We start from the raw sequence: 15,635 nt of genomic DNA, 5'->3' as shown, positions 1-15,635 counted from the left end.
GGGACGTATGTTAGAGGGGAGAGTCAGAAAATCATTATTCTAAAAATAAAAATAAAAAGTGTTTCAACCAATGATGGCATATGATCAAATCACAACGATCACCAATCAGGTTTATTACATTTGGTAGATTCATCTATTGATGGATGAAAATTCATATGGGGATCCACAAAGTTCGACACGTGGCATTTTCTATAGTGAGATCAGTGAATTTTTAGTGATCCACTAACTCAAGGTTTCATTAACGCTTTAAATATTGTCTAGTGTTTGGTGCGTGGGTCACGGTGTTCTATTCTCAGACAGCGTGCAAACACGTGGGAACTAATTGAACCCAAGAATTCCCACGTGTGGACAGCTGCTCCCACCTTTCTTTTGATGCGTCTGTTTGTTCTCTTTTACAAGGAAATACAAATCTTTGTAGAACACAGATTAGTTATTTCTTCCCATAAGAATTATCTGGAAAAAAAAAAAGAAGGTTCCGTCCCTCGTTTATTGTTTGTAGTTAGAACTATAAAACTGTACAGATTAGAAGTTTTTTTTTTGCTTCTGAATCTATGGAACAGCTTGTCAACTTCATCATTCGCCCTCCAAGGTAACGTGTAAAATCAAAATTCTCTCCATTTTTTTCTGGTAATTTTGACTATTTCTTTCATTTTTGGGGAAATTTGTTTGTTTATTTGATTTAGTTTTGGGGTTTATTTTTATTTTTTTTATTTTTTCCCGGAGATCTATTGGTGAGGTTTTTGGTTGTCATGTAGAAATTAGGTTGTTTGGCTGGCTTCAGTTTTGGTTTATTTTTTGTTTCCAGAGAAATTGGGATTTCAGTTTTGGTGGGACTTGAATTTTGTATTCCTCTATATAGTTTTCAGGGATTTTTTTTTCCTGGCTTTTCTGTGGTGGTAGTAAATTTGTATTGTTGGTCTTGGTTGAATTTGATCCCTTGTTTGTTTTGGCATATTTTAGTGGATTCCTTGTATGGGTTTTGATGTGTGGGCATGCATGACATGGTATATAGTTTGTTTTTTTTTTTTTTTCCCATAGAAATTTCTAGGTGGGTTTTGATGGGTGGTGTTTGGGATTGGAGAAAACTTCTCTCTTTTGATAATTTTTTGTTGTCGTGAAATTGCTCTCTTATTTTTTCGTTGTAGTAAACCTGGAAACCTATAAATTTATGTTGAAGTATTGGCATTCATGGCTTTTAGTTGCAATTGTGATCCTAGTAATACCTGTTTGTTATGTTCTAAGATTGATCCCAAATTCAATTAACTTGAGAAAATGTTGATAAAAAAAGTAGGCATTATTTAAAAGCAGGGGAGTGAAATTAAATGCTCCCTGGTTTCATATCTTGGAGAGGGTTCTTAGATGTATGGATCGACGTTGAGTATAAAGTAATGTCCTGGAGTAAAAATGTATAATTTGGGCAATAATTCAACCCCACATGGATGAATCCTCAAGTGATTGAAATTTAATTTGCAGAGGCATTGAGATTTTCAGGTCGGTAGTTGGAGTTGCTATGATTTGTATCTGTTTGGGGGTTTTCTTATAATCATTATACCTATACATAAGAATAAACGAGACATTAAGAGCTACGCCTATCAAGGTATTTAACTTATAAGGCACACTATGGAACTATGAGAACGAGTGATTTAACAAAGGATAAGAAAAAAAATGAATATTTTAGAGAATCAATTTGGTTTTATGCCGGGTAGATCAGCCATTAAGGCAATTGTTCTACTTAGACAAATAATAAGTAGCATAGAGAACAAAATGAATCTTCGTGTGATTTTCATTGACTTAGAGAAAGCATAAGACAAAGTACTTAAAGAGCTAATTTGATGGATATTGGGACCGAAGGGAGTTTCGAATTGATGTAATTAGTGACATGTATGCAGACTGTGACTAGTGTGAGAGCAAATGGAGCCGAGGAATTAGTGCCCAGTTACAATTGGCATATATTAGAGATCTACTTTGAGTTCATATTTGTTTGCTCAAGTTAGAGATGGAGGAACTGCTAATATTCAAGCACACATACCTTATTGTGTGTTTTTTGTGGACAATATAGTATTTGTTGAATTGACTTGAGACAAGATCAATACAAAACTAGAATTATGAAGATATAGAACAAGTAAAAAAAGACTTAATATGTGGAATGATTAGGAAAAATTGATGGTCAAAAGCTGAGAAATGAAATGTATGATATTTTCAACCTCCAATAGATCTCAGTGGATCTCTCAAATTTTATGTTCTCACAACAACTGTACAAATAAGACACCCATACCTGATCAGCATTGCGCCCTTCAAATCTGGTTTAACAGTTCACCTCATTCACCACTTCTAGATATAACTTGTCTAAATGATGGAACTGAGTTCCAACCTCTTTTGAAATATGGTTTATTTTTTATTCTTATTATGTTGTGGTACGTTCTTCTTTCCTAGTGTTTTTCTTAAGCCATTTAAAAGATTAAGAAACCTAGTGTATTTTGGGTTGCAGAGCTGATTATAACCCAAAAGATGACTTGTTGGATAAAGAGTTTATGCTAAAAGGACAATGGTTTCAAAGGAAGGACTTGGAGGTAAACATCAGTTTCTGTTCTTTTAAAAAGTTACGTGTTTAGCTGGCTTTAACCTCTTAAATATGCATTTCTTTTGGTATGAAATAGAATTTTCAGCTTTCTTGAGGTAAACTATATTTACTGATTGTTTTTCTATTACATGTTTTGGGTTTTATTTACTAGAGCATTAAGTGTGCACAAGGTATCATTCTTTCCATTCATGGTTTGCACTAAGTTCAAACCAGCAGTCATATTCTTTTAGTGAGAGAATTGTTATGCCTCAAACTCTTTGGTGGGGGAATATATTACTTCTCAATGTTTGATCATACATAACTAGAATTGAATGTTAGAGAAGTGAGACCACACTAATCATTCAAATTATTATGTGAACCACATCAAAGAACTAAAACAAAATAGTCCGAACCTTTCTCTAATAGGCACCACATAATTAGATATCCTAATAATGATAAAAGAGAAATAATCATTGCCCTAGTAAATAGTTTGGGCCTAACTGGGGTCCGATCGAGCTCAGTTTGACTTAAGAACAGTTTTCAAGTCAAGAAATGTTTTGTTTCTTTCGTTTAGAGCTAGGGTTCGAGTATTCGTCATATTTTCTTGTTGAAATTTAGAAGTGATTCATAATTATGGCCATTCTTACTAATATTCTCAATTTTTTGACATCCATGAACAAAAATTTACCTGTTTCATACTTGGTTACAATACCAGATCATTACTTTTTAATTCATTAGATTTTAGTGGGATACTGATGAATTTTCCCCACCTTTTCTATTGGAATGTCAATCATTTCCCCTCTCTTTCTTGTGGTAACTCATTCGTGATTTTTCAAATCTTTAGTTCACTTTGCTTCTCTGAGAAGCATTAAGGATGTTGGGTGTACCTAGTAGTGGTTATTTTTATTTTTATTTTTTAAAGCACAAGGTGGCTTTTGAAATGTCTTTATAGTTGTTTAAGAGTATGTGGAATGCCCTGCTATGTTGGGCCTTCAGAACCAGCCTATTGGCAGCCCAATATATGGGTGTGACACCAGGGAAAGTATACCAATGCCCAATTGATTTGTTTATAGGTTTGCCTGGTGCACAGGCCTGTAGTTGTGGGTGAAACCCTGCTTGATAGCTTATTGGTCTTGCCCAGACCGTTTGACTGTCCATGTTGCGACTTTTCATGAAATCTCCTTCAGTGATCAGGTACAAGAGAAGGAACAATAAATTCTATTTAACTAAGGAAAAAGGCGTATATTTAGTTCTAACTGAAAAGTATCTGTTTCAATTCACGTATCTTCATCACTCCATGCATATTGTGGAAGTCCCCTTCTTATGCGGACAATGCTATTTAAATTCTTTACATAAAATCTACCGGATTTCCTTACAGTACAATTCATTACAAAATGGGGCTGTTATATATATGCCTTGTTGATTTCCTTTTGTCTGCCAAGAAACTTTAACTTTCCAAACAAGATAATAGGCCTTACAATTGGTGGGCTTGGAACATGGTGCAGGTTACCAATAGTCGGGGAGATGTACTTCAATGTAGTCATTATATGCCTGTTGTTATTCCTGAAGGAGTGGCGCTTCCTTGTGTAATATACTGTCATGGAAACAGGTAATTCGAGAAATATAGTTGATTGGGAAAAAAAGTTTGTAAAATAATACCCTTTTTTTCTCTCTATTTGAACTCCTAAAGATCCTATGGCGCCTATCAACTAAATTGATTTGTTGGACTTTCATGTCGTCATATTTGTCTTACTGACAAGCAATGTATATTGATTTTTTGCAGTGGGTGCAGGGCAGATGCCAGTGAAGCTGCTATAATTTTGCTTCCCTCATACATTACAGTTTTCGCTCTTGACTTTTCAGGATCTGGACTCTCAGGAGGAGAACATGTCAGTCTGGGATGGAATGAAGTAAGTATCTAAATACTAAGACAACCTCCCCCTTTTATAAATTTTTTGAAGATTGTCTAAGGATATTTTCGACCTTTATTTCACTCTTATTACTGTAACATACAGATGAAGCTTGGTATTCTGTATTGTCGTTGCAAAACCCTAAACTTGCAGTGATAATTTTTGTAAGTGTCAGCTTAGATAGCATGGCCAAAGGGGGTCTGCTTGTTCCACCACGGCAACCCCTCTTGTGAAACTTGGGTCTTCGGCCTTGGGATGTAAGATTGTTCACTTTCTATCATCTTGCCTTGGTTTTACCCATAAGAATGAGCACCTCCAAAATTAATTTAGTACTTAAAATGCCCCCAGTTTTTTTTTTTTTTCTATAAAGAATACCTTCAAATGATTATTTCCAAGGTGTTTTAGATGCATGTTAACCTGAGTCCGCAGGGCTCACGCTAACAAACCCAAAAAATAAGTATAAAATAAAAAAGAAATAAAAGAAGACTTGTTTTTTAGAAGAAAGGGTACCTGTATAAAGGAGGCTTATTCACTTTTTTTTTTTTTTTTGATTCACCTTGTTGAATTTGCCTTACCCTTCCTATTTATCTACGTTATTCTGGCTTCTATTTCCATGAGGCAAGAGAAACTTGAGACTTTCTATTTGATGGTATATGTGATACAATTTGATGGAATGGAGTTTAAAAGATCATCAATTCCTAATAAAATGGATGTACAAGGGGCTTTCTGGAAACCAAACACTTTTTGGTTGTGAAAACCAAGGGCATGATGACCTTGTGTCACCTCATCGAGTGAAGCCTTTCACAGCTGGAATGGCTATCAGTTATGGGGACCCTATAACTATCAATTGGATGGTCTGGATTGGCCACATCAACAGACCACTTGGCAAAACACCGTTGCTGCTGTTTTCAAAGTATGCAGCAGCTGCCTTTCGTCTTTACTGGTTCTTAACTGCACTTTATGTTTACAGTTAGAATATTGATTAGTAGTAGTTGTACCAGATCATGGTTCTTTCAGCATTTCATATCGTGGTGATAACTGCCTCACTTTTCTATTTCTATCTGAAACGGTTTTTTGTTTTCCAGAAGGATGATTTGAAAGCTGTGGTCAATTATTTGCGGTCAGATGGGAATGTATCTTGCATTGGTTTGTGGGGCCGTTCAATGGGTGCTGTGACCAGGTTGCCTTCATTTGCTAGCTGTTTCTTATTATGCTTCATGTAAAGAACCTAGAATGTAGGGAACAACTGTGATTTGGTTGTGTCAGAAGAAAGAAAATTTATTTCTGGTAAAAAAACAAAACTACCCATTAAAAGAATCAAGAAGTTAGAAATTTATTCCATGCTTATCAAAATCCTCTATGGGTCCACTATTACTCAATTTCTACCGAATTGTTGAACTGGCAAAATCTACTTGACTTGAACTTGTATCAAGTTTGCGGTACATTCTGATTCTGCTTGGATCTGCCAGTCACGCGAAAGAATAGTCAAGGATCACACATTGATCATAAATAGCTACTTTCAAACATAATTGCACTAAATCTTGAGTAATTGCCAATTTTATAATAATTTAGATCTTTATTTTCGTTGGAGAGTTGTTCAGGGAGATCTTTTAATTTCTAACTTCAATGTATTGGATCTATTAATCTATGACTAGATGTCGGGTTGGTCTCTGATCTTTCATGTCATGAATTTTGGCATAATATATGAGCTTCAATAAAGAAACAATAATTCCATTGTTTGCCTGAACCGCTAACACTGAACAGTTCTGTGAGGCATATTAAGAATCTCATTATGCTTCCTTTTCTATTATATAGGTAGACGCTTCTCTGGATAGCTATGGATTTACCAACTTGCAACCTTGAAATAAGAAACTGAGGCACTTTGTTAAAAATGAAACTTGGGTTAATCTACATCACCAAATGGATAAGAAAAATATGGATCCATACAAAAAGAGATTTTTGAAGGGGTGGTCTTTCCCACAAAAAACCTAGTAGTAGTCATTATTACCTGAGGAATTTTTCCGTTGCAATCTTTTGGATAAGATCTAGATGACAATGATTACCTGTATAAATGGAGGAGGTTTTTCATGGATGGCTAACTCCGTATGCGGTCAGCTAGTACCTAATATTCCATTTTTGTTTCTCTTGTTCTAACTGGTTTTCTTGTCTGTTAAATTCGTGAGACATGATCTTTTAGTTGTATATTCTGTGACCGTTCTCAGTACGTGTTTTTTTTTTAAATTTTAAAAATGCCATGTCAGACATCCCATGTGTTAGGCAAACAGCTTCACCTTGTTAAAAAGAATTTCCAGTTAAATATTTTCTTGCTGTTTTTTATGTATTTATCTTAACCGATATCTTGTTCCTTGGGTGTATGATTTGGTACTGTTATGATCCAGTGTTTCCTTTATAGTAAACTTAATTAATATCTTGTTCCGTGAATGCATTTGATTGTATTCTATAATCTATATTCAATACTATTATGATCTTATATTTCTTGATGTATCTGTTGCTTTCACAGTTTACTGTATGGAGCCGAGGATCCGTCAATCGCAGGAATGGTTCTTGACAGCCCATTCTCTGATTTAGTTGACTTGATGAATGAACTTGTGGACACTTACAAATTTCGTTTACCCAAGTTCACTGTAAGTAGATATATTTCACTTGCCTTTTCATTATTTATTTTAAGGACTTAATTTGTACATGCTTTCTCTGATCTTGAGTTAACAACAACTTTCCTGATTCTTTCTGGGTATTTTTTTTTTTTACGCATATATTGTAAGGAAGGTTCACTCAGGGGTGTTTAATTATTTCAGTGGTTGGAGGATAAGGAGAGAATCTATGGAAAAACTCTCCCTTGAGTAAACTTCTTGTGCTATGATATTTTTTTTCTTTTGATAAAAAATGAGAATATTTATTAGAGAAAGGAAAATTAAAAAAATAGAGCACTATTTCCTTAATACCAAAAAAAAAAAGGCATAAGAGTGCTCTCTTAAGAAAGACATTATTTGAGACCATAAGCATGTGGCCATAAATGATATCCAACCTAGCCACAATTTCTTTGAGATCATTTTTGCCAATCTCAACGAACTAGGTTTATTTACTTATGGAAGTGCATGGTGATAAATTACTAGAATCTCTGCTATACATAACGAAGTCAGACTCTTTATGATGTTCAACATTCTGGCCATTCCACCCCCCCCTTTCAAAAAAAAAGAAGAAGCCATATTAATCGAAGTGCCTTTTTTTTTCCCTCTTAAAAGTAATTTTTATTTCTAAATATTCAAAATTCCATATTTTCCAATTTGTAAATTGGTTCGCAACTTTTAGAAGTCTCTTGTTGAGGTATTTGCAAAATCCAATATTTTAGTTAAATATATAAGTGTTCTATATTAATAACAAAATTCTTATAATGGCTTTGGAACTTGTTTTTAACTATTAACAATGATGTATGCAAAATGAATTAGTTATTTTGGTTGATTATTTACAGTATGAACAGTCCATTAGTTAGCCCTGATGCATTCCTAAAAAGTAGGGTTTTGGGTTGGTTGACAACTGCAATAATGGGCCCCATTTACAACTCTTAAGATTTGAATTCTATGTTGGTTGGGCAACTCATATGTGCGTCCCATAATAGAACAACAGGTTTAGTATTTTAGAGATGTATTAGTTGTGGTTTCTTGAGTCCTAAGAGAATAATAGGGTAGCTCCTATGCCCTGTGTAAGTTCTTGCTTAAAGACTTCGAATTTAATGAAGTAAATTAAGTTATGAGACTCCACTTAATTTCTCTACTCGTATCCTTTTTATTTTCTACTAAATCCAGCCCCTGCAAGCTGAAATTTGCTAAACCCTATTCAATGCTCTAAAAACAGTCCATAGCTTCTATACTACAGTCCCCATATTGTTAAAATTCATTTCATCCAAATCTCATAACCTTGTATGATCGCTCCTCTTTTATTTCTTTTAATATAATTTGAACCTGTAAACTATCAAAATAAAAAAAAACTAAAAATAATCAATGGGTGAAGAACAAAATAAACTTGATATTGAGCTCTACTTCAAAAACTACTTATGAGGCGTACAAGCTTAGCATCATTTTCATATGAATTTGACCAATCCTTCTTTTTTCCTATTCTAGGTGAAGTTTGCAATCCAATACATGCGGAAGGTTATCCAAAAGAAGGCAAAGTTTGATATAATGGATTTGAACACTATTAAGGTTTTATTCCACCAATGACCATAAAGTTTTGCATATACTTCCTACTGATTACTTTGCACTCATATTTGTTCGTGATTCATGATTATATTTGTGAAGTACTACATCTTGTTTCATAGTCTTAAAAGCTCCATTTATGCAAATGAACATGATATGGTTCTAAACTTCTGGCTAAAATCCATGTGTTCGTTATCCTTCCTTGTTCCTACTTATTTTATAGTTGTCTGATATTCCTACTTGATCGCAATGCTTGATCTAGACATATCGTTTGGCTTTTTTACATAATTAACCATCAGGTTGACTGAATCTAATCAATACATATATGCATTATGCGATCGGTTCAAAACTATGTGATTTGGATACTTAAATATGCCTAACGTACTGTCATCCACAGGATACGACACTTACACCAAGTAATGCATAGATACTACATAAAATTTTCTCAGTTTGTATTGTGCTATTAACTCCTACAATTTGTTTGCTTTTTCAACAAAAAATCTAGAAATGATATATTGCAGCACATTCAATTGTATTTATTTAGCATATATTATCATGCTCCTATGGTTGTATTCATAGACATATTACTAATCAAGATACATAGTCATTATTTTATAAATAAACTAGAACCATAGTCCATTGATTTTGAGGCAACTCTTGGTCCACGCATGCCGATATCAACTCTCCATGTCTGGGATGAGACACATCAAGCTTTGGAACCACCTTGAGTCTTCACATGCTTGTGATGAGTCCTCAGGGAGATTGACATGATTGGAATCTTCATGTTCTTCAGACCTCATTAGAGGAGTATTGATCTAAGGAACCAGGGTTTCCAAAAAATGGAATTAGGTTTTGGGATTATGGGCTTCAGTCTTACGTGACATGCATTCTGGAACTTTTCCTGCTGGTGCATGATTTGATTAGAAGGTCGTGGATAAATATGCATCCTATTTCTAGCTACATTTTCTATAAACCATCATTACTTAGCATTTAGAATGTAGAATATGTAAGTTTCATTTCATATCATTGCATTGGATGCATGTATAAGCTCAGTTGCTAAAGTACAAATTCTGCCAATCAAAAGCAGTAAAGAAGAGTTTTCTTATTTTCTCTTTTCGCGGTTTTATTTTTTTACATATTGTTTTATATTAGTAAATCTCTTTTCTTATTTTCTTATAGGTGGCAAAATCTTGCTTCGTTCCAGTGTTAATAGGCCATGCCATTGATGATGATTTTATTCAACCCCACCACTCAGAACGTATATATGATGCATATGTGGTAGGCTTCTGGTTTATTTCTGCTAAAACTGGAGAAATCTTTTTATCCTAAATTGTTATTAACGATGCTCATCATTTGCATTGTGCAACACATTCTAAATATTCCCTTTATTTTATGCGCAACTGCTACTGTCGTTTTATTCTGCTAACAATAACAAAGGAATGCTGGCCCTACCTGTGGGAGTGGAAAGAAAAATACATTCTAGGCTACGAGGGTGTTTTTAATAATTACGCCACCCTAAGTAAATTATCAAAATATCCTCACATGGACAAACGTTGAATAGGGCTAGCAAAATGTTCCTATTACTTCACAATTATCTTAAAAAAAAGGAAGTGAAGTGTTCTCCTATTAACATATATTCTATATTTTATCCATTTAAAAACATGAAAATCTGGCTTGTAACAAAAAGTCAAAGAATTTCAATTCTATAGTAACAAATAACAAGCCGCATAATCATTACTTGTTTGCCCCAAAGAAATTCCTACACCCCCACGCACACACACCCCCACGCACGCATGCACGCACGGAAAAAAAAGAGAGAAAGAAATAAAAAAAATCCTGATGCATCCAAATCCACTAAAGTGACAACATTCTGTGAGAGAATAAATCCACCTAATTTCAAACCTCCAATATCCATTATGCATGAAAAATGAAAACTTAATTCATCAGGCTTCATATCCAAGCCTTGTTCATAGCAATGTGTGTAGAAAGATGGAATCTACTCATTGTTCAAATCATAGGTTGTTTTGTGAACAAGCATTTTCTCTTATTTGCAAAAGGTAATGGTAAGGTGTGTTTTTTTTTTATCTGTACTTTCGACCTGGTTATGAAAACCCTCTTGTGCAAATCTTTCCCATTTTTTTTCTGTAGTTCTCTTATCCATATGTTGTGCGACCATGCACGGTCACGAATAGTTTTGTTGTGTATAAATTAGACATAGATTAGTATGTTATCAGTCATGGACATGAGGTGTACATGGTGATCTTGAAAGGAATTGCACACATACAGCTATGCAATGATTTTAAAAGATTCTTTGCATAATTTTGAATTCATGTGTGGGAAGTATTGAAAAACATATCCAAGAATTTTAGACTACTATAGTTGGATTGGAACCATTCAAAATAGTTAAAAGAGGAAACTTTAGGTGCATCGACAAGCACTATGAATTCCCATATTCGACACCACGGTGAACATTTGTTGCTTTGGTTCCCGTGAAGTAGAGTTAAATCCACCACTGGATGGGTCCTACTCAGAGGATCTCGGTGATAAATTATGATTTGTTTGGGTGATCCTAACTATTCAATCTATTTCATAAGTTTTCGACCAGGAAAGGTATGGTGAATAATTGACAAAAATATTATTTTATTACTGGGTGCATTGGAAATTTTTTGTTGCCATTTTCTCTGTTATAATGCTTGATTTTTAAATAATGAACTTGCAGGGAGATAAGAATATCATCAAATTTGAGGGCGATCACAACTCTCCACGACCTCAATTCTACTTTGACTCTATAACCATTTTCTTTCATAATGTTTTGCAACCTCCCAAGGATGCAATTGAGACAAATTATTTTGATAATATGCATGGTTACTTTGGAAAGGTAACGAAATTCCGATGACTGAGTTGTTTGCTTTGATTCTATTGAAACAGCATATGTTAGATTTCCAATCCTAATCTGGGGGTGACAATTTTCATGTACAGGGCAGTTGGGTTAACATCCATGATGTAGGATATACAAACCACAGTTTTATGGAAGGATCCAATGGCACGAGTCTAACTGTATCTCTGTTGTTTCAAGTTTTAGTGTCAGTTCTGCCATTTATTTATCTGTCTATTCTCATGTTGATTGGTAAATGGCTACAGGACTGGTAGCGAGCAATACAGAAGATGCAATTAATGAACTTCGTTCCAAAAGGCCTATGAGTAGGATGGAGGTTAGCAATTGTTTTTTTCATACATGGTGAAAAATGCAAGATAGATTAGTCATTCAATACATAAATACATAGCATGCTACCTGGATCCTTTTTTTACCTTTCTTTTTTAAATTTAACTGAAGGGTATGTGATATAAAAAGCCATGGGAAAATGTGATAATTATTAACCAACCAATTACTCCAAAAGACCGATCTGTTGGAGAAGGGGAGAACAATGAATATAAGAGGGTCATGGGGCTTGACTGGGGTATGATACACCCGAGAGTGGAGGAAAATATACACTCAACACTCCCCCTCACCCATAACGGTGGAAAGATTTGAACCCGTGACCTATACGAACCTAGCACTCTGATACCATATTAACCAACCAATTACTCCAAAAGACCGATCTGTTGGAGAAGGGGAGAACAATGAATATAAGAGGGTCACGGGGCTTGACTGGGGGTTTGATACACCCGAGAGTGGAGGAAAATATACACTCAACAATAATTAGAAGTTCTAAATTTTTTTTTATCAAGCCAAAAGCAGTGGCTTAAGAAGATCAACGATTTTTTTGGGTAGATTGAATGCATTACGTGGATTCAGAGTCAATACTTTTGGTTAATTGGCAAATTTCATTTATCAATCAATCTGAGCAGCATTTGTTATCCAATTCCATTGCCATCTATAATTTTACTTACTGTTGCTTGCTTTAATAATAAACTGATTCCCATGCAAGGCACTCTAAGAACGAATTTATGTTGTGAATTGAACAATATTAGGTTATGTCTAGCTGCTAAAGGTTTACTGGACTCAGGGCTATGCTGAAACTTTATTTGTTGCTACGTTTTACTATTTCTTGAAGTTTTGAGTTTGGGAAGAAATAATTTGGACTTGGGAGACATTTTATTTGTTAAATTGTGTATAACTTTACTTAGTTAAAAAAAAAAGAAACTAAACTTATTTTTGTTGTCTGTAACGTTACACTTACATGCGTTGTTTCCTTGAAACTGCTCAGGTCCCTTCTGATAATCCCTCTAAAGAAAAGCAATATGGAGATGAGGTAACTTTACTGCATTTATTTGGTTTCCATTTTTTTATTATTAGATAAGAGCTCATCTTAGTTCCAGTAGACTAAACTGATGGTTTGAAACATTTTCACCTTTTTCTCATACCTGAGTGCTAATTAATTTGTGTTTTCAATCAATTTGTAGATATGACCCTGTTCGCAGAGAATTCTCTATGCTAGTGTTCTTGTATCTTTTGGTTGTTTGTTATAAACATGATGAATGGGTTATAGACCACACACGGTTCATCCTGTCATCAATTTAGACTATGCAATCAGTGGGCCGTGGCCCCAAAATCATACCCAATCATGTTATCCTAATCCATAAATGGATGAACTTGTTCCCTATTTGTTATGTCTTGTTCTTACTTGGAGGATTAGATTGCTCTATTAGTATGGATTTCGGGTATGACCCATCCAAGAGGTTGTTCACTGGATAAATAGTTGCAATTGATGGCCACTTATCTGCTAAAAATCAGAGTTAAGTCCAAAATTCTCACTATTTATTAATTGTTTCTTATTGCAGGAAGGACATGAATATGATTCAGTTTCTTCTTCTGGACTAATTAGTTTCGAATTCCCCAATGGTCATTCCCGTGTTCCACTTGTTCCAACTGCCATAGATGATGACCAATATGTAGAGTACCCACTCGACAATCCATCAGATTTCCCATGCAATATGGAAGAAGAAGAAAGGGTAAAGCTACTATATATTTTAACTTTTTTTCATGTTCAAGTTGTTTTCCGTGGGTTGGGGGGACTTAAACATTAAGCTCGCCTCCCAATAAAAAAGATAATATGATAAATTTATTAATAAAATAAATATACGAGAAAATATGAAAATTTGTAGATCTATTTCATATATGGGGAAGTTATGTTTTTGCTGGTATTAATAGGGGGAAAGTATACAAGAAAAAAGAAAGAATATTATCCATAATTATACAGATGGGGCATGGGCCTCAGACACCAGGCATTAAAAAGAGTTCAGAAGGCGTGAGGAATTTACTTTTCTTAGAAATCTCAATGGATGAGTTGTACACCTCACAAATTTCTACATTTTTTTTTACCAAATAAAGTTCTATTTGTTTTGGGGATGTTCCTACCGAACCAAAAAATAATTTTCCTTTCTCTTGATACTGACTGCTCAAAATAATGCAGATGTTCATGGAAGCGGTAATAGAGTCTTTAAAGGACTTGGACTTCAGACGCCCTCAGGAAGGACAATTATCCAATATGGGCACCAATTCACCAGAATCTTCACATAAGAGTGACCAAGAGTCTTCCTCCAAGGCAGAGCATAGCGGATCCTCGAGGACTGATGGCAGTTGCTCATCAGTTACCAACAACACACGTGAATCGGCTAATGAGCACTCATCTCCAGATGGGAGCGTGGTGTCTGTGGCCTCTACATCTGACACGCCTCCATCATTCGTCAAGCCAGGAAGAATTGATGAACATCCATCACGAGATGCGAGCGTGTCATCTGTGGGGGCTACTTCTGAGACACCTCCATCATTTATCAAGTCAGGAAGTATTGGTGAACACCCATCATCAGATGTGAGTGTGTCGTCCGTCACAGGACCAACTTATGAGACAAGAAGTATTGAAACTTCTGCCTGCAATGATGTGTCGGCGTCTGATGGAGACAGGTCAGCAAAAGAAGCTGACACGGTGGGTGGCACACGAGCCACCCTGACCGTGCAAAGGAATCCAACCAGTCATGTCTTAGATGGGTTAAGGCACCGATGGGGTCTCAACTTCTTTAGAAACAGTTGACAATGGACCATGACGATGAAATAGCAGGGATTGTAACATTATGAAAAATGTGTTTATTTGGGGGCTATAGTAGTGTTCACTGTTCTTCTGTGTCTTTGCTTTCCATGGCTACCACTTTTTTTCTTTGTTCTGAATTTGTTCGATCGATCAACAGGGCATGTGTAGATTGTGTATTTGTAACTTCTATAGCCAAACACTGGATTGTGAATCCATTACTTTATTCTTGATAGTGCAGCAATTCCATTGTAGCCAAACAATCCTGCTGACCAAGATCTTGATTAATATTCTAGATGTCATCAGATACCTGCAACCCTCTACGAGCATGTTTGGTGGTAGGTAGGTATCATGGTTTTAAAACTCGTTTTGTCCATGAATGAGATAGAGAGTCGTCTCGGACAAATTTTTCGATATGTTTTGAGTCGTCTCGATCAACAATGAGAATAATGAACTGTGGTTTTAAATCTCGTCTGATATGTTTGACTTGTCTATTGTCTTAGTCTCAGATGAGATTTAAAACCATGGTAGGTATATGATAGGTTACCAATATTTGATCTTCCCATATCTTGAATGGTGGAGGACAAGGTTTCCCAAGGTGACTACAAACTCATGCTGGCAAAAACAAACCAACCGTTGGCCCCTTCATCTTATCCTCAACAAAGACGATGACATATCCTTATAACCAAGCCAACTATGTGCGATGGATAGAATTCACTAACCTTGTCATATATATAAGAAATTGAATGTTTAATTTCACGAAAAATTAATTTTTTTAAGGGGCACAACTAGCTATTCTTATTTATCTGTTATACTTAAAAATGTAGTACATCTGCAATTGGTTTACCCAATCAATCTACAAATCTACTCTTATAGGCATCGTTGTGTTCCACGCCTCGTGTAAGTGTTTCTATAGAAACACCTC

The 15,635-nt window shown here is 35.2% G+C and overlaps 1 protein-coding gene across 1 annotated transcript; it reads left to right on the top strand.

The window, feature by feature from the left end:
- Nucleotides 1-311: 311 nt before the first annotated feature.
- On the top strand, nucleotides 312-14,936 carry LOC147383269 (uncharacterized). Its single transcript, XM_086428850.1, has 14 exons — nucleotides 312-589; nucleotides 2,489-2,570; nucleotides 4,066-4,169; nucleotides 4,344-4,470; nucleotides 5,556-5,650; nucleotides 6,992-7,115; nucleotides 8,610-8,690; nucleotides 9,864-9,962; nucleotides 11,404-11,562; nucleotides 11,664-11,727; nucleotides 11,826-11,896; nucleotides 12,893-12,937; nucleotides 13,467-13,637; nucleotides 14,099-14,936. The coding sequence occupies exons 1-14, from the start codon at nucleotides 552-554 to the stop codon at nucleotides 14,714-14,716; spliced, it is 1,878 nt and encodes a 625-aa protein (XP_086284976.1). The 5' UTR covers nucleotides 312-551; the 3' UTR covers nucleotides 14,717-14,936.
- Nucleotides 14,937-15,635: the final 699 nt, after the last annotated feature.

Source organism: Akebia trifoliata, chromosome 16, assembly GCF_017979445.1.
Source record: "Akebia trifoliata isolate Shusen 1 chromosome 16, ASM1797944v1, whole genome shotgun sequence".
NCBI classification, from domain to species: domain Eukaryota; kingdom Viridiplantae; phylum Streptophyta; class Magnoliopsida; order Ranunculales; family Lardizabalaceae; genus Akebia; species Akebia trifoliata.
The sequence above is the reverse complement of the archived record's forward strand: the minus strand, read 5'-3'. Positions and strand labels throughout refer to the sequence as shown.

Coding starts and splice junctions, on each gene's coding strand:
- LOC147383269 (XM_086428850.1), top strand. CDS start 552: ATGGAACAGCTTGTCAACTTCATCATTCGCCCTCCAAG. Junction 4,471..5,555: donor TCAGTCTGGGATGGAATGAA/GTAAGTATCTAA, acceptor TTTGTTTTCCAG/AAGGATGATTTGAAAGCTGT. Junction 13,638..14,098: donor ATATGGAAGAAGAAGAAAGG/GTAAAGCTACTA, acceptor AAAATAATGCAG/ATGTTCATGGAAGCGGTAAT.